The sequence below is a fragment of the Eptatretus burgeri genome, chromosome 13 (genome assembly GCF_056783735.1).
Source record: "Eptatretus burgeri isolate ZD-2024b chromosome 13, Ebu_testis_v1, whole genome shotgun sequence".
NCBI lineage: Eukaryota > Metazoa > Chordata > Myxini > Myxiniformes > Myxinidae > Eptatretus > Eptatretus burgeri.
The window spans coordinates 52,265,705-52,288,940 of NC_140973.1; the positions used below are offsets into that span (position 1 = coordinate 52,265,705).

The following is a 23,236-nucleotide window of genomic DNA, read 5'->3' on the forward strand; positions in this document are numbered from 1 at the left end:
TGCTCTCAATGCCGGGCAAGGTCTTTGCTCGGATAATTTTTGATATGGTTCGCCAACATCTGCTTGAGCACCAGTGCCCAGAGCAGTCAGGCTTTACACCAAAGAGGTTATCGATTGATGGTATCCTTGCCATTCGGGTCCACACCAAACGCAGAGGAGAGTTTCGGCAGGGGCTGCTTGCATCCTGTGTTGATCTTTGCAAAGCGTTCAATTCAGTCGATCTGGTTGCCCTCTGGAATGGTCTTCTTGGTCTTTGTGGGATGCCACCAAAACTGATCAATCTGATGTCTGAACTACACTCTGTTACTGAGAATGCTGTGAGATGTGGTGATACAATCTGACTTCTTTCCAGTTGTTGTTGGAGGTTGAGAGGGGTGTGTACTTGCCCCACACTTTTCAGCACTTGTATGGACTGGATTCGAGAGAGGATGTTGGAGAGATCAAGCTGTGGTGCATCATTTGGGAATGTCAAGATCTCTGACCTTGATTTCACAGATGATGCAGTCATCTTTGCGGACACTCTGGATATTATTTTGGGGTCTTTCAAGGTGCTGAATGAGGAGTCGGAGCTGCTGGGATTACAGGTTTCCTGGATCAAAACCAAGATGCAGCCTTTCAATGACATCTAGGATGCTGCTATCTTGTCTGTACCCGTTTGTGGTGAGGATGTTGAGGTCATAGAAAGATTCACTTCCCTTGGCAGTGATATTCATGTCTCTGCTGGCTGTGAGCCAAGGGCCAATAGACGTCTGGGTCAGGCCTGGGGAGTCATGGATTCACTGAATCATGGGGTGTGGTGCTGTCGGTACTTGTGCAGGAGGACGAATGTCTGAGTCTTCAGGTCCTTGGTGCTTCCAGTCTTGCTCTACGGATGTGAGATTTGGATTCTGACCATGGACCTGAGATGGAGACTAATTCCTTTGGAACCAGGTCTCTTCGGAGAATGCTTGGTTATCATTGGTCGGACTTTGTGTGCAACAAGCGGTTGCTGAGAGAGACTCAAATGAGATATGTTACCTGCATAGCCCGTGAGCATCAGCTGCGGCTGTATGGACATGTCGCTCGTTTTCCTGACGCTGATCCTGCTCACCAGATTCTCTCAGCGAGGGAGCCTCGTGAGTGGAGGAGGCCAATGGGCCAACCACGTGCCTCGTGGTTGCAGCTGGTTGATCAGCATCTCAAGGAGATGGGGATGGGTCAGGCATCTGCCTGGGGGGTGGCCAGCTGGAGGCCCCTGGAGTACCAGCGGAAAATGGAAGCAGTGACGCACTGGTACGGCACATTCTCCCATACCAGACCTGACCTATGCTATCTAGGGAGGGCAATTTCATCCTTATCAGAAAAACCTCAGTCAAGTTCAGTGAAAAATGTTGAAATCACTGTAATTATGTCATGACCCTAAAACCAGGTCATGGTCAAAATAATTACGTCAACCCCGCATACTTTATATTCACATTATTGATGCTAAATCAAAATTTTATTCCAAAAATTGCAGCCGGCTCTAAGATACAGCTTATAAATTTGTGAATGTTTGGCATGAAATTTTCTTTTAATAAATGGTGGTTTAGTACTTCTCGGGATCTAAGAAATTCTGTGGTGCCATTAAAAATTGGCAGCACTAATTGTAGAAACAAGCCCGACAACCCCATTAAGCCTCCTCCTATCCTATGGTATAGGGGGAGGCTTAATTGACCGTTTTTACAGCCATTTTTCCCTGCTGTGCAGGGGTTGGGCTTTTTCTCGAGGCAATGTTTTATGGCCGGATGCCCTTCCTGACGCCAACCCTGGTCGCCTCTTACGACACACAGGGATATGGTACACCTATTCTAACCGGGGCATACACCGGGACCAGTACACTGGTACTCATTTCGACGACCTCGGAAGGATGACAGGCTGAGTCAATCCCCTGGTGTTAATTCAGCAGCCAACGGGGCTTGAACTCAGGACCCTGGGATCCCAAGCCACCACCCTAACCACTAAGCCAACACCAGGCTTAGGGGGGGGAGGCTTAATGAAAGAATTATATTACGAAGCAATAATAATGGTTCATGTACTAAAATCCGATAACAACAATAATTACATCACCAACCATCAGTAACTGACTGGGACTAAAAATCGGCCCAGACATTTGTCAGCCCACCGGACCAAATGCAGGCTGTAGGTAATTATTTATTTCATTTTTTTTCCCAAGCTTTTTTTCAAGGCTAATTCAATGTACAAGTCTCAGCTAAAATAAATTATGTTCTCAGTATCATAAGTTTTACACAATGAAATACTGAAATAAAAATGTTGAGTTCTGAAATAGGGTTAACCTCGACTCATTGAAGAAAATTTTGAAATTTGTTGTGCGATAAACTTGGGACATAACGTTTTAGGGGGATTTGGCCGTGCGATCTTATTGGCTCATTTGGGCGGTCCAAAAAAACGTATGGCTGACTGAAGCGCAAATAAGCGAGGAAGCATCCAAATCGGAGGTAATAAAAGTATTTTAGTATGAGGACCACATTGTGTAACATACGTTTCCGTGTTTTTTTTACCCTGATCACATTTACAGTTTCCCACATAGATTGGTCCACCAGCCCTCAAAGTGGACCATTCCACTGGACATTTGCCCGAAATGCCCGATGGCCATTATGGGCCTGCCAACCATGATTCCACTCAATCCAAGCAAAACATCAAATAAAACACAGATTCTTGTTTTAGTAACAATATGAATTGTACATTATTTACGATCATACAAAAACTTTGCTCATATACGTTTATACCAATACTGAATATTGGCGAGAACCACAAGTCATCACACTCACCCAAAAATTAACTCTTCACAATAAATAATGGAATAACTTGTATACACAAGCAAGGGCAAGCAACAGGCTTATCACCACCTGGGAACTACGGATACTGTATGATGCTATGCCCATACTTGTCATGCAGCAGGAAACATTTCCTTATAGACCACATGCATGTGACAGGAGCACAGGACCTCAAAATGTAGTCATTTGAAACTACCCTCCCCTGTTCAGCATTCCAATCCCTCTTCCCTCCTCTCACCACTTCTCTCATCCCTTTGATCCCTACCTCCCCTTCCATCGTTGTTCTCCTTCCACTCCACCTCCCCTCCTTCCATCCCTACCCTACCCTTCTGTTTCCCTCATACATACCTTTCTCTACAATGCTTCCATTCTCTTACTTTTCACCATTTTGTCCTACCCCAACTCACCACCGCCTAACATACATAATATGTAGGTGACGTTATATCCTTCGTTTGAAGCATGGAAAACATAATTCAATGTTGCCCAAATGTATTCTCTTCATGTACATCATCTGTATAAAACAGTGGATTATATATTGATATCGATCTGTTTACACCCTCTTTAACATGTATCCTCAGCTTCCTGCTGGTGTTGGATTACATTGGCATCAACCTTGCATCTGTGAACTCGTGTATCAACCCTATCGTGCTGTACTTTGTCAGTAAACGCTTCAAAAACTGTTTCAGGGTGAGTGGTGGTGAGGGGGAGGTGGCTTGATCGGTACAACAACACAACCCACTTTAATTCCACCTACATTGCAGTAGCACAGCAGTACAGAGCACGATGACGTGATGGTTTTGGGGCACAGTGGCAAGATCCACGATGACATGATGGCACTATGGCATGCTGCAGGGGAGCATGTGACATGATGGCATGGTAGAATGGAGGCACGGTGACATGATACATGGTCACATGGTGCGATGATGGCATGGTGCATGGTAGTTTGATGATGCGATGGCATCGTAGCTTGGTGACATGATGGCATAGTGCATGGTGATATGATGGCTTGTCACCATAATGATATGATGACATAATGGCTTGGTGCATTTTGAATAATGATAGTGCATGGTAACATGATGGCATGGTGCAAGTTAGCATGGTGATATGATGGTCTTATACAAGGCAGCATGGTGACGTGATGGCATGGTGCAAGGTAGCATGGTGACATGATGGCATGGTGCAAGGTAGCATGGTGACATGATGGCATGGTGCAAGGTAGCATGGTGATATGACATGGTGCAAGGTAGCATGGTGATATGATGACAGAGTGCATGGTGATATGATGGCTTGTCACCAAAATGACATGATGACATAATGGCTTGGTGAATTTTGAATAATGACGTGCATGGTGACATGATGGCCTTGTACAAGGTAGCATGGTGACATGATGGCCTTGTACAAGGTAGCATGGTGACATGACAGCCTTGTACAAGGTAGCATGGAGACATGATGGCCTTGTACAAGGTAGCATGGAGACATGATGACATAGTGCATGGTGATATGATGGCTTGTCACCAAAATGACATGATGACATAATGGCTTGGTGCATTTTGAATCACTAGTGCATGCCCATAGGTGCGTGCCCCTAGGTGCAAACAAAACAAAACAAAAAACTTTCAAACCGCATGCCAGAAACAACTACACAGGCAGTTCCTTCGCTCTCACGTGCCCGTACGTGCGCGGCCATACATGCAAAAAAATAAAATAAAAAAAACTTTCAAGCCGCGTGCCAGAAACAACAAACACACAGGCCGTTCCTTCGCTCTCGTAAACGACGACTGGATTGGGGCATTGTGTTTATCTATAAATACGCATAAGAAATCGAGAAATTATTCGAATACAGCAAGTCATCACTATGCGGAAGTAGTGCGTGCCCATAGGGAATGTTCACATGCAATCCACAAATTATCGCTTACATTGAAGTAACAATTGCTGTGATATTTACACACACAGAGTATGCACGAAGCCATCATTATCCGGAAGCCCGTATGTTGTAACCCGTAATGGGGAACGCGGCTGCCCGTAAAAAATTTTTTTAATTAATTAATTAATATTCAAACCGCGAGCAACAAACAACCACACAGGCCGTTTCTTCGCTCTCGCGTGCCCATATGTGGGTGGCGCGGAAGTTCGCATATCACAGTTACGATGACTCGCAATTTAGGTTTTAATGGCCAATTATTCAATTTGCGCCAACGTATTTTGCCTTTTCGCAATGTCCTCGCAAGGAAAAACAAAAAGTGAAGAAAAGAAAGAGAAAAAAATTACTTCCTGGTTCGGAGCACACCAGCACTCTGATGTTACCGAAATTTATGCACCGTCTCATATGAAAACGATCATAACTTGCGGCATTGTGTTTATCTATAAATGCGCATAAGAAATCGAGAAATTATTAGAATACACGAAGTCATCACTCTCCGGAAGTCCGTACGTTGTAACCCGTAATGGGGAACGCGGTTGAGCTTCCCTTCCCCCATCAGCCACGCCCACGCAACAACGTGTATTGTCATTAGTTTGGTAAATAAATGGCCATAACTTGGGAAGCACTCGTCCGATTAATATCAAACCTTGAGAAGGTACATTACATCCTCAGGTCCCCAGCAATATATCTGGCAAGTTTCAATTAGATCGGACCAGCGGTTGTTGAGAAACAGCGGTCAAAGACACACACACAGACACACACACACACACACACACACACACACACACACACACACACACACACACACACACACACACACACACACACACATTGCTGGAATTATAGATAGACTAGTGCATGCCCGTAGGTGCAAACAAAACAAAACAAAAAAAAAACTTTCAAACCGCATGCCAGAAACAACTACACAGGCCGTTCCTTCGCTCTCACGTGGCCGTACATGCAAAAAAAAAAAAAAAAAAACTTTCAAACCGCGTGCCAGAAACAACAACCACACAGACCGTTAATTCGCTCTCGTAAATGACGACTGGATTGGGGCATTGTGTTTAAGAAAGTACAGAAATCGAGAAAGAAAGAATACAGTAAGTCGATAAATCAAGAAAAAAATCGAGAAAGAAAACAGTAATCGTCACTGACTGGATTGGGGTATTGTGTTTAAGAAAATCGAGAAAGTACAGAAATCGAGAAAGAAAGAATCGAGAAAGAATACAGTAATCGTCACTATCCGGAAGTGAAGTCCTCACTGTCCGGAAGTTCACATATGGCAGTTACGATTATTCGCAATTTAGTTTTAATGGCCAATTATTCAATTAGCGCCAAAGTATTTTGCCTTTTATCGCAAGGAAAAACACAAAGAGAAGAGGAAAGAGGAGAAAAAAAAACGTGAAAAAATAATTTACTTCCTGCTTCGGAGCATACCAGCACTCTGATGTTACCAAAATTTATGCACCGTCTAATATGAAAACGATCATAACTTGGGGCATTGGGTTTATCTATAAATGCGCATAACTAATCGAGAAATTATTAGAATACACGAAAAAAAAAACGTGCAAAAAAATAATTTACTTCCTGCTTCAGAGCATACCAGCACTCCGATGTTACCGAAATTTATGCACCGTCTAATATGAAAATGATCATAACTTGGGGCATTGTGTTTATCTATAAATGCGCATAAATCAAGAAATTATTAGAATACACGAAGTCATCATTATCCGGAAGCCCGTACCTTGTAACCCATAATGAGGAACGCGGCTGCCCGTAAAAAAAATATATATATATATATAATTAATAAATAAATATTCAAACCGCGAGCAACAAACAACAACCACACAGGCCGTTTCTTCGCTCTCGCGTGCCCATACGTGGGTGGCGTGGAAGTTCGCACATCACAGTTACGATGACTCGCAATTTAGGTTTTAATGGCCAATTATTCAACTTGCGCCAACGTATTTTGCCTTTTCGCAATGTCCTCGCAAGGAAACACAAAAAGAGAAGAGAAGAGAGAAAAAAATTACTTCCTGGTTCGGAGCACACCACCAATCTGATGTTACTGAAATTTATGCACCGTCTCATATGAAAACGATCATAACTTGCGGCATTGTGTTTATCTATAAATGCGCATAAGAAATCGAGAAATTATTAGAATACACGAAGTCATCACTCTCCGGAAGTCCGTACGTTGTAATCCGTAATGGGGAACGCGGCTGAGCTTCCCTTCCCCCATCGGCCACGCCCACGCAACAACGTGTATTGTCATTGGTTTGGTAAATAAATGGCCATAACTCGGGAAGCACTTGTCCGATTAATATCAAACCTTGAAAAAGCACATCCTCAGGTCCCCAGCAATATATCTGGCAAGTTTCAATTAGATCGGACCAGCGGTTGTCGAGAAACAGCGGTCACAGACACACACACACACACACACACACACACACACACACACACACACACAGATTGCTGGAATTATAGATAGATGACAGTGCATGGTGACATGATGGCCTTGTACAAGGTAGCATGGTTACATGATGGCATGGTGCAAGGTAGCATGTTGACATGATAGACTGGCAACTGGAAGCATGGGGACATGATGATATAGTGAATGGTGACATGATGGCATGATGCAAGATAGCATGATGACATAATGCATGGTGATATGACTACATTGTGCAACATAGCATGGTGACATGATGACATGGTATCCGGAAGCATAGTGACATGATGACATGGTATCTGGAAGCATAGTGACATGATTACATGGTATCTGGAAGCATAGTGACATGATGGCATGGTATCTGGAAGCATAGTGGCATGATGGCATGGTATCTGGAAGCATAGTGACATGATGGCATGGTATCTGGAAGCATAGTGACATGATGGCATGGTATCTGGAAGCATGGTGGCATGATGGCATGGTGTCTGGAAGCATGGTGACATGATGGCATGGTAGCTTGGTGGTATGGTCACGTGAGAGCTTGGAGCTTGGTGGTATGGTTACATGATGGCTAGCACATGGTTGAAAATTCATTTAAATGCAAACCTGAAAAGTGTAATTAGGTCATCTCTTCGAGCATGACCTAATAATATTGGTGTTGAGAGGAGAGGTGACGATCCGTCCGTCCATCCGTTCACAATGAAGTTCAAGCGGGAGATCTGGTCATTTGTGATCCTGATAGAGGTCGATGAGACGTACACGATGGTATGACTTTCAATGTCACCTAAGGTCAAGGTCAAGGTCACGAGGCCTTTGAAGTTGCGAAAATGACGATTTTCAAATTCTATCTCCTCCGCCATTTCTCAAGCGATCTTGAATTTGATTGTAGCATATGAATCTAAGGGACAATATCTAAATTTTGATCGGGCCAGATTTTCGATATTCACTTTCGTTTTCGTGTCACGTGACTTCAAAGTTGGCAAAAAATGCGAAAATGACGATTTTCAAAATCTATCTCCTCCTACATTTCTCAAGCAATCTTGAATTTGATTGTGGCATATGAATCTATGGGACAATATCTAAATTTGGTCATGCCGGATTTTCGATATTTGCTTTCATTTTCGAGTAACATGACTTCAAAGTTGGCAAAAAATGCGAAAATGACGATTTTCAAAATCTATGTCCTCCTACATTTCTCAAGCAATCTTGAATTTGATTGTGGCATATGAATCTATGGGACAATATCTAAATTTGGTCAGGATGGATTTTCGAATTTCGCTTTCATTTTTGCGTCACATGACTTCAAAGTTTGCAAAAACTGCCCCACCTTTAGGAGGCTATATATTTTCTTGCAGAGATGACCCGTCACTCCCGCACGAGTGTATTTTTTTTTATTACATTCATAAATTGACTACATTTGTTATTTGCGAAAATCGAAGATTTTTCAAGCACAGGTATTGTATATTGGTTGGTCAGGTGTGTTATTCTTTCTGTTTGTTACTTGCAAAATTGAAGATTTTTCAAGTATATTGGTTAGTAGATTTTGTTATATGCCTGCTGTTGGCTTCATGGTAAGAGTCATGGGCTTGGGATCCTAGGATCCTGAGTTCTAAATCCCCCTTGCTTGTTGAATTAATACCAGGTGAGGTTGATTCTGCCCGTCAACCTTCTGAAGTCAGCAAAATGAATGCCAGCATGCTGGTACACTCTGTCGGAGTGGTGACCTGTCATGGATTGTGCCCAATAGCCAAGGAGACTGCTTAGGCAGCAACAACGCTCTGCACAGAGTATGGTCTCAAGGGATGGATGGATGGATGGGTGGATTTTGTTATTCTATCTGTTTGGCTGTCTGCTGATCGTCTCCAGGTCACAATTTTAAACCGATGTTCATGAAACTTTACCAAGATGTACAGGTCGTCTCAACCAAGAAGCCTGTTGATTTAACGTCAAAGGTCATCTTGAGGTGAAATTTCTAAAATCGCCGTTTTTCATCTGATTGACTTCAAATTTGAACAAGACTTGCATTTTGCGTCAGTGAATTGGGAAACCAACTATTTTTGAGATCAAAAGGTCAAAGGTTAACTCAAGGTCAAACTTCTAAAATCATCAATATTTATCTGAAAAATCTTCAATTTCCATTCGATTGATATGAAATTTGAAGACGATTTGCATCTCAGATCACTGGATTAAACCACCAATTATTTTTGAGTTAAACATAGGGCAAAGGTCAACAACTTTGGTGCAGTTTCTAAAATCCTCAATTTTCTTCCGATTGACTTGAAAGTTGAAGAGGATTTACATATCAGGTCACTGAATTCAACCAACTATTATTTTTAAAGTCAACATCGGCCAAAAGGTCGACAAAGGCCGACATTTGTAAAATTAATTTTCATCTGATTGACTTTAAAGTTGAAGAGGATTTGCTTATTTGGTCATTAAATTCAACCACCAATCATTTTTTAGGTCCAATTTGCTTTAGGGATTTCGCAGGTGTCGTGAAAGGGTGGGTGTGGGGGGAGGGGGGGTTGGTGAGAGAGATGGTGCAATCAACTTTGTGTGCCATGGTAAATAAATCGCCTTTTTGTTATAGAGTTAAAACGTAGGTTAACCACAACATTTAATTTGCCCAAGTCATCCGATCCAGTGTTCACATGGGATGTTCCTTCGTCTTTCATATCATATCTGCTTTGAAAAACCAGATCCCCTGCCTTTCCCTCAAACAGTTCCTCAGAAGCTCATCTCTGTGTACCCCATCCCCACAAACCTCTCTTGAATTCCTATGATTTTGCTTCTCCATTTGCAATCACAATTTTCTCATGTGTGTGCTCTATCATCCATCTCGTGGAAAAACTGCATACAAATCACTCACTGCTAATATGGACTCGCAACTAACCACCTACACAGACTACCTCTCTTCTTCCTCTGAATATTCTTCTTCATGGGGACCAGCAACAGCTTCGATGCCAAAGCAATGTAAAAGGCAAAAGGATTCACTCAATAATTTATTTAATATTTTTGATTCATATTGAGAATGGATCGTCTTGATTGCAGGACCTGATGTCCGACTGTTCATGAAACCTCTCATACCGCTCCTTTACTCCAAATGGCTCATCCGATTAAGATCTTGAAAAGTTTTTTTTTCGCTGCCTGGTGTCAGAGAGCCATAGTTTTGGTTCTATTTCACTTAAAAGACCATTACTCTCTCTCCAGTTAACCTGACCACCCTGATCAGCCATCTAACTGCAGCACCGACAGATCAAACATTTACATTATCTGCTTACAACTTTGACAGCACCTGAGCTGTTCAGAAAGTTTTATGATTGACATATAATAATAAAAAAAGATCAAAAAAGTCACAACGAGGCATATATAAAAATAATAATTAAACCATTTGGCCTTAATATGTATAATAATCATCATCATCACATACCATGCATGCCCTTTGCAGGGCATTGGTGCTGCTGAAGCAGTTACTGAGCTACAATCCTGGATGGGTTCCTTCCTCATTTATTCCATCTGAGTCAAGGGATAAATTTCATCTCCATCATAAATTTGGTCTAAATCCCAGAAATATTCCTCCCAAAGTAGAATGAACGGCAGCTATGGGTAGGAAAAAGAATAATTACGAGTGAACGGATGGATTGCAAGTGAATCAATGGAGCATTGGTAAATTTGTGTAATTTTTATTGTAATTTTAAATCACATTGACTATCTTTAGAGCTGAAGCTAAGTTTTGTTCTGCAGTCATGCTTGTGCTGCTGGAATCTACCCCCACGGCTGCTCAACAGCAGACGCAATGATGCTCCTCCACTGGGCAGCAAGTTACAACTACATGGGGCGGACGTGTGCTCCAAGCGCAGCTCCAGGTGCAGCCACAAGCTGGAGAGTACGGGCTAAGGAGTGCGAAAGACAACACAGCATGGGAATTGATTAGGAAATAGTAGCGTGGTTCGATGATGGACAGATCTCTCCAAAAATTAAGAACCCCAAGAGGAAACGTCCTTTATCTAAAATAAAACACTAAACAAAAAACTAAACTAAAGTACAAGGTAATGCAAATCTTGTCAGGTTAAAACACATGATTATTGGTTCATGGGACCAAAAAGAATGGTCATACCACAAACAGATGCACTGTGGTCCTTGGGACCAAAATAATGGTCATACCATAAACAAATGCATCCTGGTTTATAAGACCAAATATAATGGTCATAACACAAGCACATGTACTTTGGGCCTTCCAGTGTTCCTGGTGTTTCCTTCGAGTGTTCCTGGCGTGTCATTCCACAGCTCCACCCAGATGTTTAATGGTTTGAGAGCTTGGGAAAGGGACAACCACTGAATAGTGTGAGGTCATAATTAATGACCAGATACCGATCGATGGATTATTATCAGCGATTGTTGGGTTGTTCTCAAAACGTCAAACAAGGGTTTTAACTTGCCTTGGGTCGTGATTAGCAGTACCTTTACTCGATAATTGATTATAAAGAGCCCATAGTTATAGATTTTTTTTTATGAAAGTGAATGACTAAACATCAGCAGCCATGTTTGTGTTTAAATTTTTTCTTTTGGAAAGTAGCTTGCATCTGAATTAACCAGCCATGTATTCAATTACTATCATTCTCACTGTATTTCATAATCTCGTTTTGTTTGAACTTTATTGTGTTATAATATAAGGCACGTCACAAGTTTCACATTTTTCACGAAAAACAATAGGGTCGGGATGAATACATGGTTTGTTTTTATGTGAAACAAGTGTTTGCATCTCAAACCTTAAAACACTCTCTTTTCAAGTCACAAGTTGCACATGTCCTACACTCTCTAACATGTAAACGACATGTACCCAAAGCTTTCACACATGCAGGCCACACACACCCCATACTCTCATATATGTAAACTGCATATGCCCCATATTCTCATTGATGTTAACCGCATGAGCCCCGCACTCTCATACATATAAGCTATATGTTCCACACACACTCTCATACATGTAAACGGCATTTGCCCCATACTTTCATACATTTAAAACACACGTTTCACACATTCAAATATGTAAGCTGCATATTCATTGTTCTCACATACATGTATATCCCATCTGCTCATACTTTCATCAGTCTCATGCATGTAAACTACAAATGCCCCCACACTCTCGTACACGTAAAGAAACTGAAACGGCAGACCAAGAAGGAACCCGAAGATGTCAACAGCAAAGACGGAGTCATCAGGAGGAACCTGGATAAGATTCGGGTTTCAGCCACTACTCCACAACCCTCAAACCCATCCAGGTGCAGCAAAGTGAGCCTTGCAGAAAAATTTCTGCAAGAATTCATTTCTCCTCAAAGAGATCGATAGCAAGAGGAATAAAGAGTAAAAGTGATGAAAGAGAAGAAAAAGCCAGAAATAGAATGATTAAAGAGAATGATGAAAAAAAGAATGAACTAGAAGGGCACTCGGTAGAGCGCATACCTCCACCATTTTATGCCTGATCCAAGAGAACATATCTGGCCCAATACATTTTTGAAATATCATGCTATCCAGTACTATATCGTTTTTGGCCTGATCTCTCAATGGAGAAGAATCACTTAAAAAATTAAATAATTCTCTTCTTCAGATCCGGATTCGGATCTTCACCAAAATGGAATCAATTTGTCATGGTCACACACCCAACCTGTCCACCAAATTTCCTCCGAATCCGTTTAAAACTTTTTGAGATATCGTGCTATACATAGTTTTAGCCCTATCTCTCAATGGTGAAGAATCACTTAAAAAATGATCACATCCGATTCGGATTCAGATCTTCACCAAAAATGAATCAATTCTTCCTTGTGACACACCAACATGTCCACGAAATTATCTCAATCCGTACACAACTTTTTGAGATAGCCTGTACACAAACAGACAAATGAAATTTCTCGTTGAGCAAGGAATTGCCGGAATAACTTTGTCATATTATCTCCATCATCTCTGAAAAAAAACTAAAACCTGGAAATCAATTTGGTTCTTACAAGTCAATAGTGCTACTGTTTAATGAGTTATAGCACTTATTTTGCTCATGATCATAACTTGGAAGTCAATCGGACTTGAAATGGCGTTTTTATCGCAATTTGAAATTTTTGACCTGACCCCCCTGACATTCGACCCCCGACCGCTAAGAAGGGTGTTGGTGTGACACCCCAATGAAACATATGGTTGGATGCAGAATTGGAAGATGCACATTTTGGATTTGGTTTGAAGTTGATACGACCATTTTAGCGGACGTTATTGTGAAAATAAGAATTTCGGTGACCTTGACCTTTGACCTAGATTCACCAAAAACGACAAGTGTCTAAGTTGGACCATGGCCGATGTCTGTACCCAGTTTGGTCATGATCGCTGAAACGGTGTGGCTACTACAGGGTAAACAAACACACAAACAGACAGACACACAGAATGACACACAGAATGACACACAGAATGACACACAGAATGACACACAGAATGACACAGAACCGACCAGCATAATTGCCGAAATCCAAAGGATTCCGGCAATTAACAAACAAAGAAAAACACATCATGCAGAGCCCGATACTTGCAAAATCCAACCCTCCTCTCCAAAGGTTGCCATGGATACATCAAATTATCCATTTCAGGAAGATTAAAATTGACAATCTTAATCAAAGCTCAGGTCAATCGGATGAAATTTGATTATTTTTCAGATTGAAATTTATGATTTTAGAAGTTTGACCTAGAGTTGATCTTTGACCTTTTGACCTCAAAAACAGTTAGTTTCCAAATTCAGTGATGAATTATGCAATTGCTGCTGAATTTTTCAGGTTAATCAGATGAAAATCGACTATTTTTACAGAAGAAATTTGATGATTTTAGAAGTTTGACCTTGAGTTGACATTTGACCTAGTGACCTCCAAAATAGTTGCTTTCCCAACTGGCCTATGCAAATCCTGTTCAACTTCCAAGTTAATAGGATGTAAATTGACGACTTTTCAATTGAAAATTGATGATTTTAGAAGTTTGACCTTAAGTTGACCATTGACCTTTTGACCTCAAACGTAGTTAGTTTTCCAATTCAGTGACGCAATATGCAAATCTTTTTCAAATTTCAAGTCAATCAGGTGAAAAATGACGATTTTAGAAATTTGACCTGAAGATGGCCTTTGACCTCAAAATCAATAGGCTTCTCAGCTGAGACTACCTCGACAACTTGGTAAAGTTTCATGACGATCAGTTTAGAATTGTGATCTGTAAACGATAAACAGAGACAAACAGAATACCAAAATCGACTGACCAATATGCTTGAAAAATCTTCGATTTTGCAAGTAATAAACAGACAAAGGGGTGAAAACATAACCTCCTTCACCTACGGTGGTGGAGGTAGCAAAGAGAATTATGAAGAAAAAAAAAGGAATAAAGATTTGTGGTAAAAAAACAAACAAACAAGCAAAAGTATAACTACATGTGCCCCACACTCTCGAACATGTAAACCACATGTGTCCCACACTCGTACATGTAAAGTGCATGCACCCTAAACCTTTGTACATGAAAGCATCCCGCACCAAAGAGCTCATAACTGTGACATCACGCTTTATCGATTTTCAACGAAACACAAGAAAACCCAGACACAGGATGAAGCCACCTGGGTCATCAAGAAGCTGTCATCCTCCAAGGACACAACACTGTTCCCTTGTTTTTAACTGCACAAAATAAACTGACTGCAGTGCATATTGCCACAGTACACACGGACAAAGGGAGATTCCCTACCATGTCCTGTTAATTTCGACTCACGTTCTAAGAGCGGTGGACATGAAGCAAAGGCTGTTATCAACTGCGTGAATGTACAACGTTTATCTAAACACGAGAAGTTTGACACGCAACACGGATTGGAGAGAGAGAGATAGATAGATAGATAGATAGATAGATAGATAGATAGATAGATAGATAGATAGATAGATAGATAGATAGATAGAGAGAGAGAGAGAGAGAGAGAGAGAGAGAGAGAGAGAGAGAGAGAAAGAGAGAGAAAGAGAGAGAGAGATAGAGAGAGAGAGAGAGAGAGAGAGAGAGAGAGAGAGAGAGAGAGAGAGAGAGAGAGAGAGAGAGAGAGAGAGAGAGAGAGAGAGAGAGAGAGAGAGAGAGAGAGAGAGAGATATATCTCTCTCTCCTGTGTTCATGTGGGGATTACAATGATGGTCCCATCATCTAGTTATGACGTGATCAGGTCATGTTACCGACTGGTCACAATGTTCCATTTGGATATCGTTCTTAGAGACAAACTTGAGGTTACCATTGGCCTCATGAGGTGAAGCAGAGATTGTATAAAAGGTGTGTTTTAGTTTTCATGTTAATGGCATCATTGAACATGAAACGTTTTCTGTGGATCATGTTCTTGAAGGATGTGCTAATGTTGTTGTCCAGGTGTAACAATGCTTCGGGAACAACCTGTACGTGAACTCAATCACAATGTGTCCTTTTCTAACCCGAATAAACCGTTAACTTTTGCTCTTTTGTGGTTCTTCTCTTATCAACAGCCTCCACCCTCATCCACATGCCCAACACTCTCACGCATGTGTGTGTGTGTGTGTGTGTGTGTGTGTGTGTGTGTGTGTGTGTGTTATATATATATATATATATATATATATATATACATATATATATATATATATATATATATATATATATATATATATGTATATATATATGTATATATATATGTATATATATATGTATATATATGTAGCCTGGTGTTGGTGCAGTGGTTAGGGCAGCGGCTTGGGATCCAAAAGGTCCTGAGTTCAAGCCCCGTTGGACCACTGAATTAATACACCAGGGGGTTGACTCAGCCTGTCATCCTTCCGAGGTCGGCGAAGTGAGTACCAGTGTACTGGGCCGTGTATGCCGTGGTTAAAATAGGTGTACCATATCCCTGTGTCGTAAGAGGCGACCAGGGTTGCGTCAGGAAGGGCATCCGGCGTAAAACATGTGCCAAATCACTATGCGGATCATACGGGTGATCCACTGTGGCGACCCCTAACGGGAGCAGCCGAAGGAAGAAGAAGAAGAATATATATATATATATATATATATATATATATATATATATATATATATATATATATATATATATATATATATATATACCAACAGGGTATTCTTACACATTGTAAACAACAATAAACTGTGCTTCCCCATTCTCAGGTCACTCACCTGCATTTCTGTTTTCATTTATTTATTTTCATTTATAGATGCTTTCTGACAGTTCTGTAATTTTTTTCCCCGGTGTATCAGCTTCGATGTCAATAGGCATGCAAAATTTCAGCTTTCTACATCACCCAGAAGGTACCAATCATTAATATCAGTCAGTCAGTGAATCAATGAGTCAGAGCAAGTAAATCAGTGGTTCGATTGAGCTTCATATTGTTGTGGATTCTCGCCCGCCGGCGTGCGGACGACTGCTTCTAGCCAATGGCGGCCGCTCTCGCCCACTGAACAGACAATCTAGTCGCAGCCTTCCGGATCAAACGCCGGAACCCCGCTACGGGTGTGTTTTGAGCACACCACAGCCTAGTCAACACTCTACCCACGCTACAGGGTCAATCGCCGAATTGTCGATATACCTAATTAATCGCGTGGGCAGACTACCGAAAGACTGTACCTCAACGGGGCCCGCTTGAAACGAGCCGCTTAAGCAGCTCGCTTCATTTTGGGATAACCGAGGGGGTATTATTGCGAGGCCCCGTTGGACCCGATTCTATTGTCGGCTATTTAAAAACCAACTATACTCCGAACGCAGAATGGCAGCTCAATTAAGGGAAGAAGGATGCAACGAACGGGTCAACATTCAAACAAGCACATTTATTTACAAAGCACACGTAAACAGTGATGCAGGTATGCAATTATGCAAGGCTGAACACGCACACAAGTATACAACCAACAAAAGCAATGCAAAAGACCTACTACCGTCTATCTATTATATACGCAATGCACTTAACAACAGGTTTACTTACGGACATGGCACCACAACGTTCATGCAAAGAAACAAAGGAAAAACCTCATCAAAGACAAGGGACTGGACCTCTTGGGGTCTTTATAAGCACAGAGCCGTGTAGACCGCAAAGGCTCAGAGAGGCCGGGCTGGTTACCTTCACCCTCGTGATGACTCGTTCGGGCGACCCTCGACGTCCCCTCTCCAGAGACCCACGGTAAGGCACAGTACGGCAGGCCGCGCGCCTTGGCTCCGCTGCGCTCCGCTCTCTCCAACTCCACCACCCCTCCGTCGACCAACGAGAGGCTGACAGACTCCACTGCACTCCCAGACTGTCGCTCGACTCCGTTCCCAGACCTCCACAACTCTCCACGACTCCTGACTGACACAACTCAACTCCGGGCGACACTCTCCTCCACTCCTGGCGACCCTCTCCTCAACTCCCCCCCCCCACGGCTCCACACACTGCCCACAACTCTCATCCCTCTCCTTCACACACAACAACCCCTCGTGGTGACTCCACCTTGACGTTTTCCACGCGCCCGCTTTATAGCCCAGGCGCCCCGCCCTCGCTTCCCGCGCCTGATTCCAGCACGCGCGGGAAACTTCCAGAAGAAGGGCGTTTTTTCTCTTCGATCAGGGCCTTTCTTTGCCTTTTCCAGGGCGTCGTTGCTTCATGTTCCTCTCACAGGGTTTATCGTTGGGGAGGGGGGGGAAGGGTGAGGCCGTCGTCCGTTCTCCCCCGACGAATGCTAGGCTTCCCGCAACCGTGTGCCGAGGTGAAAACGCGGTGGTGGGTACGGTGGTTGTTGTAATGGTGGCGTGGCTGGAGTTTTGTGGTGGTCATGAGGGTGGTTTGGTTGTGGTTAAGGTGGTTGATCTGAAAGCGGTTGTGGAGAAGGTGGTTGTTCGTTGTCTGTGGGGATGTTGCGATTGTGGAGAAGGTGGTTGTGGTGGAGGTGGTTGTTTGTTGTCTGTGGGGATGTTGGTGATTGTGGAGAAGGTGGTTGTGGTGGTTGAAATGCGGTTGTGGAGATGTATTGGTTGAAAGGCGGTTGTTGTTGTGGAGATGGTTGATGTGAGCGATGTTTTCATTGTGGAGAGGTTTGATGAGATGTTGTTGAGGAGCTCGCGAGGAGATGTGGTGGTTGGCGTTGTGGAGATGTGGTGGTTGAAAGGCGGTTGGTCCAAAATAACTATAGCAAAAGAAAAACGGCTAACTCAAAGATCAAAGCCCTGCACACGAATAATTGCCCGTTAAACATCGGTAGGGAAATCTATCTGAACACAGACTTATCGACATAACTGATCTAAGGACCTAAATGGTGCTCTGCGAATTTCCACAGCCGTAACAATATGTTAGATTTTTTAGATAGTAACAGTCACCAGACCGTTCTGATTGCCTGGTTCAAATCTGGCGAGTCATGTCAAAACGACTGTGACCATCCTCCACTGCAGGAACCCCTTGCCGGACCCCCCCCCCACCTCCCCATCTCAAGCCATTTTATCGTGCAGTCGGAGCTTGGGGCGAGCGAGTGCCTTTCCGATAGGCATGATAGATCTTAAGCAACCAGTAAGCGAGTGAGCCCGTCTTTTATTTGATCACTTTGGGGAATATAACCACGCCTTCAGGCCTTCCTGATCCACAAATGTCCATAGAGCTTTATAACCACCGACTCACTTACTGACAAAAATGTTTCATACCTTCAAGGTGGGGTAGAAAGCTGAAAGTTTTATAATAATGAAGCTCAAAGCCAATATTCCAAGAAAGATTACAAAACAGTGTGAAAAATTTCATGGCTGACAAGGCTACAGGCAAGCTGAACAGCAGGGAGGTGGGTGGCAGATGGTGCGCACCACCCTCTGATGGTATGAGCCAGCAGCAGATGTCGTGGGTGGTAGGAGCATGCAGTAACAGTAGGTCAGACAACTGGCTTTGGCCCAAACATATTCTATCCCTAGCTGCCCCACTAATCCATCTATGTAATATAGTGCTCCTGCCACTCTAAACCCTTCTAAACTAAGCTATCCTTCCCAGAGCTCACTAATCCCATTAACTACTTTAGGTCCAGGAGGAAGATCCAGGCACATATCGATGAGGTGCCATGGCCTCACATGGCTCGCTGGCAGAGTAGCAAGATGGGGGTGTGCCTACCCCGACACGAACAATTTGAAATGCAATGAGTCCACACAAAAGCCAATTACCCTACTCCATTTATCCAGCGGCATCAGATATCCAAAATGGCACAAAGGGGAGCATCCTTACTCCATCCTAATATCAACAAAACACTTTTCTCATTTACCATTAACCTCCCTCTACTGCGGTTCTAAGTAACCAATTTACTTGCCACTCTGCATGTTGGAGCTCCAGCAGTTTGGGTCTCGCCCTCAAATTTTCCATCTGTGCCTTAGCACAATAATGGGGCTGGCCAGTGTGGCTCGCCTTTGCAGGCCCTCCGCCTGACTACTCTGGCACAGCACCCCTGAGCCACTGGGGCCACCTCAGAGCATACCTCCACCAAGCCAAATTCTGGGGAAAGTCTCTCTGGCTTCCCCCTGTGCACTCGCTAGCAAGTGGCTCCTCGGGTCTGGAGAAGACCCGCCAAGTTGAAAGTGGAATTTGCACATGATATTCACTGCACAGTGAGGATTGCGTACGCCGACATAGCAGCACCCGCTCAGGAAAGTATGGCGTTTGACTAGTTCATCCAGGCCATACTGGACCCGAACTTGAGGTACTAGCTGTTGGTATGGCACCCGGCCACTATGAGTGATGCAGCCGACACCGCAGCCCAGATGAAACAGGATAGCCAACAGAGGGAGGGGGTGTGGGGCAGTCGACACTGCAATCCAGATGCACCAGCAGAGCTAACAAAGGAGGTGGGGAGGGGATCGAGCACCTGCAAGTAGCAGTATGACAGGTTGGGCCAACAGGGTCCAACATGTCCGGAGAAATGGCAATGGGGAACTGGGGCCCTCACTGAATGAGGTGGTCCATGCTATCCTAGATGAGCCATGAGCAGAGGTGGGGTTATGACAGGTGGCTCCGATGGTGGGTCCTGGTAGACCTTAGACAAGGACACCAATTTGACACCCCGTTGTGGGGGAGGGGGCATTAATTTGGAATTTCAGGAGTGCACCTTACCAGGTGAGATGCTTTAACTGTAGTCATGTGGGTCATACAGAAAGAGATTGCGGGTGTCCACCACAGGGAAAGATCTCGACCCGCCGGATGGCCAACTTCTACCAACATGCCCCAGACAAGCCGGCTACTGACACCCTCTACTCTTCTCCTGTCCCCGCCAGAACCAGAAAAACTAGAAAGTGCTGAACATATTTAGGGCCACATTCAGCAAAGGTAGATGGGTTTGAGCTCTCATCATGACAAGTAGTCGTTTTTGGACAAATTGGCAATGGTAGTTTGACAAGTTGGTGTAAAATTGAAGGCGTAAGGGTAGATGGCATGGTGGACACAGGAACGAACACGATAATCATCAGTCCTGTGGTCCAGGATTTGAGTGCAAACAGTTGGGATAACATCCACCATTTAAAATATCATAGCCTGCAGTTGGCTCCTGGAGCAACAACCCCAATCATAGGGCATGGCTTCCTAACCTTGAAATTGAGTTGAGGAAAGTGGAGAGTACAGGTTTGGGTGGTGGAGTTGTGCGACCTATGCGTAATCAGGTTCGATTTACTGCCTGCCAGCAGCTGTAAAATCAATCTTGGCAGGGACATCTTGAAGGTGGGTTGGGAGTGAACACACCTCCACCACTTGTGAAATCTGCCATTAGTGGGAGTGAGTATTGAGGACAAGGTGGAGCTGAAGATTCCGGACTTGGTAGCCATCCTTCCATGCACTGATGCAATAGTCCCAGTGCAGTGGTGGTCTCACCCAACCTGGCGGGAGCCATGTGGTCTGGTGGAGCCACTGATAGGGGAACTGCTTGAGGGCTGAGTCATGATCTGCACCTTCGTAAAGACTGACTGGCCTAATGTGACTGTCAGAGTAATTAATGTCAGTACAGAACCATGCACTATCGGGCCTGGCATGAAGGGAGCTGACTGCACCGCTATTGTTGATGCCGTGGAGATGAGGTTTGAACCATATGCCAGGGGGTATCTCTGTGTTTTGTGAGGAATTAGCTGATCCCATTTGTGAGATGGTCAATTGTAGTAACGTAGATTTAGAGGAGGCCAACCAGGAGACCTTACCAAAGTTAATTGGTGACAATTTAGATATCTTCTCCTTGTCCTCTGAGGGCAATGGGAGCACTGGCCTGGTGACACATCAAATCAACACCAGAGTGGCCCGGTCTGTTTGTCAACCTGCCTGATGGCTCCCATGGGCCAAGAGGGAGGAGGCTGATAAACAGGTGAAAAAAATGTTCGATGCAAGAGTCAGAGCCCTCAGTAAGTCCTTGGTTGTCACCTGTTGTGCTGGTTACAAAAGAAGGATGGGGCCATGCGTGTCTGCGTAGAATATCACCAGCTGAACAACATAACATTCAAGGACTCCTATCCTTTGCCGAGAATTGATGATAACCCTCGACGCCATTTCGAGCTCAAATTGGTAAAATTCCTGGAGACGCTGAAACATTTTAACAAGATAACCAATTTGGACCAAATGTTTGTGTGCCTCAGTGGGCAGGCTTAAAGTTGACTCCCAGTAAGTGTACTTTGTTTGCAAAAGAGGTGGCCTCTCTAGGCCACGTGATCAGCCATGAGGGAGAAAGGACCGACCCAGCTAAGGTGAGAGCGGTAGGAAAGTGCCCATACCTCGAAACATTAGAGGTTCAGGGTTTTTTGTGGCTCTGCTCTTACTACCAGCACTTTGAAGCAAAGTTCGTAGAGATTGCCAGGCCTCTTCTCTGGCTTACGGAGGATGGGACCCAGTTTAATTGGACAAAAGAGTGGAATGAGACATTCATTCAATTGAAGGAGAATTTGACATCTGCACCCTTACTGGCATACCCCAATGATGACAGGATCTTTATTCTGGACACGGATGCAAGCCAGAAAAGGTTTGGGGGCAGTCTTGTCTGCTGTGCAGGGGGCCATGTAAAGAGTGATTTCTTATTATAGCCGATCCATGAGTTGGCCCAAGCGAAATTATTGCTCGACTCGTAAAGAGCTATTGAGTACGCTGTTTGTAATGACATTTTCACTACTATTTACAAGGTTGGTGTTGGCTTAATTGTAAGGGTGGTGGGCATGGGATCCAATTGTCCTGAGTTCAAATCCCACTCATCTGTTGAATTAATACCAGGTATGCTACAAAGTGCTGGTAATAAGAGAAGTGCCGCAAAACCCCCCGAATCTCTGATGTTTCGAGGTACGGGCACTCTTCTTCCGCTCACCTTAGCTGGGTCGGTCCTTTCTCCCTCATGGCTGATCACGTGGCCTCGAGAGGCCACCCCCTTTGCAAATAAACCAGGTGGGGTTGACTCAGCCTGTCCTCCTTCTGAGGTCTACAAAATGAGTACCAGCTTGCTGAGATGATTGAGCCATTTGAGTATCCTGTGTCAGAGTGGTGACCTGTCCAGGATTGTTCCCAATAGCCCAAGAGATTGCTTCGACAGCACCAATGCTCTGTATAGAGTGTGGTCTGGATGGACTCTCTTGAGTTTGAGCTCCTGTTGTATTGTTGAAACAGCAGGTAGGTTGACTCAGTATGACATCCTTACAAGGTCAACAAAATGAGGACCAGAGTTACTCATAACAGGGGCACTGGATCAGTGCTGGCACTGAGTTTCAAGAAATGATGCAACCAGCAGCCTATGGCTGCATACGAAACATGAAATATATATATATATATATATATATATATATATATATATATATATATATATATATATATATATATATATATATATATATATATATATATATATATATATATATATATATATACAGTGGGGAGAACAAGTATTTGATACACTGCCGATTTTGCAGGTTTTCCCACTGACAAAGCACGTAGAGGTCTGTAATTTTTTATCATAGGTACACTTCAACTGTGAAAGACGGAATCTAAAACAAAAATCCTGAAAATCACATTGTATGATTTTTAAATAATTAAT

The 23,236-nt window shown here is 43.4% G+C and overlaps 2 protein-coding genes across 4 annotated transcripts in view; one reads left to right on the forward strand and one right to left on the reverse strand.

The window, feature by feature from the left end:
* Window positions 1–15,672, forward strand: part of LOC147014476 (endothelin receptor type B-like) — a 36,029-nt gene extending 20,357 nt beyond the window's left edge. Inside the window, exons 6-7 of the mRNA XM_085852427.1 lie at window positions 3,392–3,500; window positions 10,928–15,672. Coding sequence (XP_085708553.1) covers window positions 3,392–3,500; window positions 10,928–11,080 — 262 coding nt within the window. The 3' untranslated portion in view covers window positions 11,081–15,672. The remainder of the gene's footprint in view (window positions 1–3,391; window positions 3,501–10,927) is intronic.
* The window catches only part of LOC147014475 (uncharacterized), a 173,746-nt gene that overhangs the window by 123,777 nt on the left and 26,733 nt on the right, over window positions 1–23,236 (reverse strand). The window lies entirely within an intron of this gene.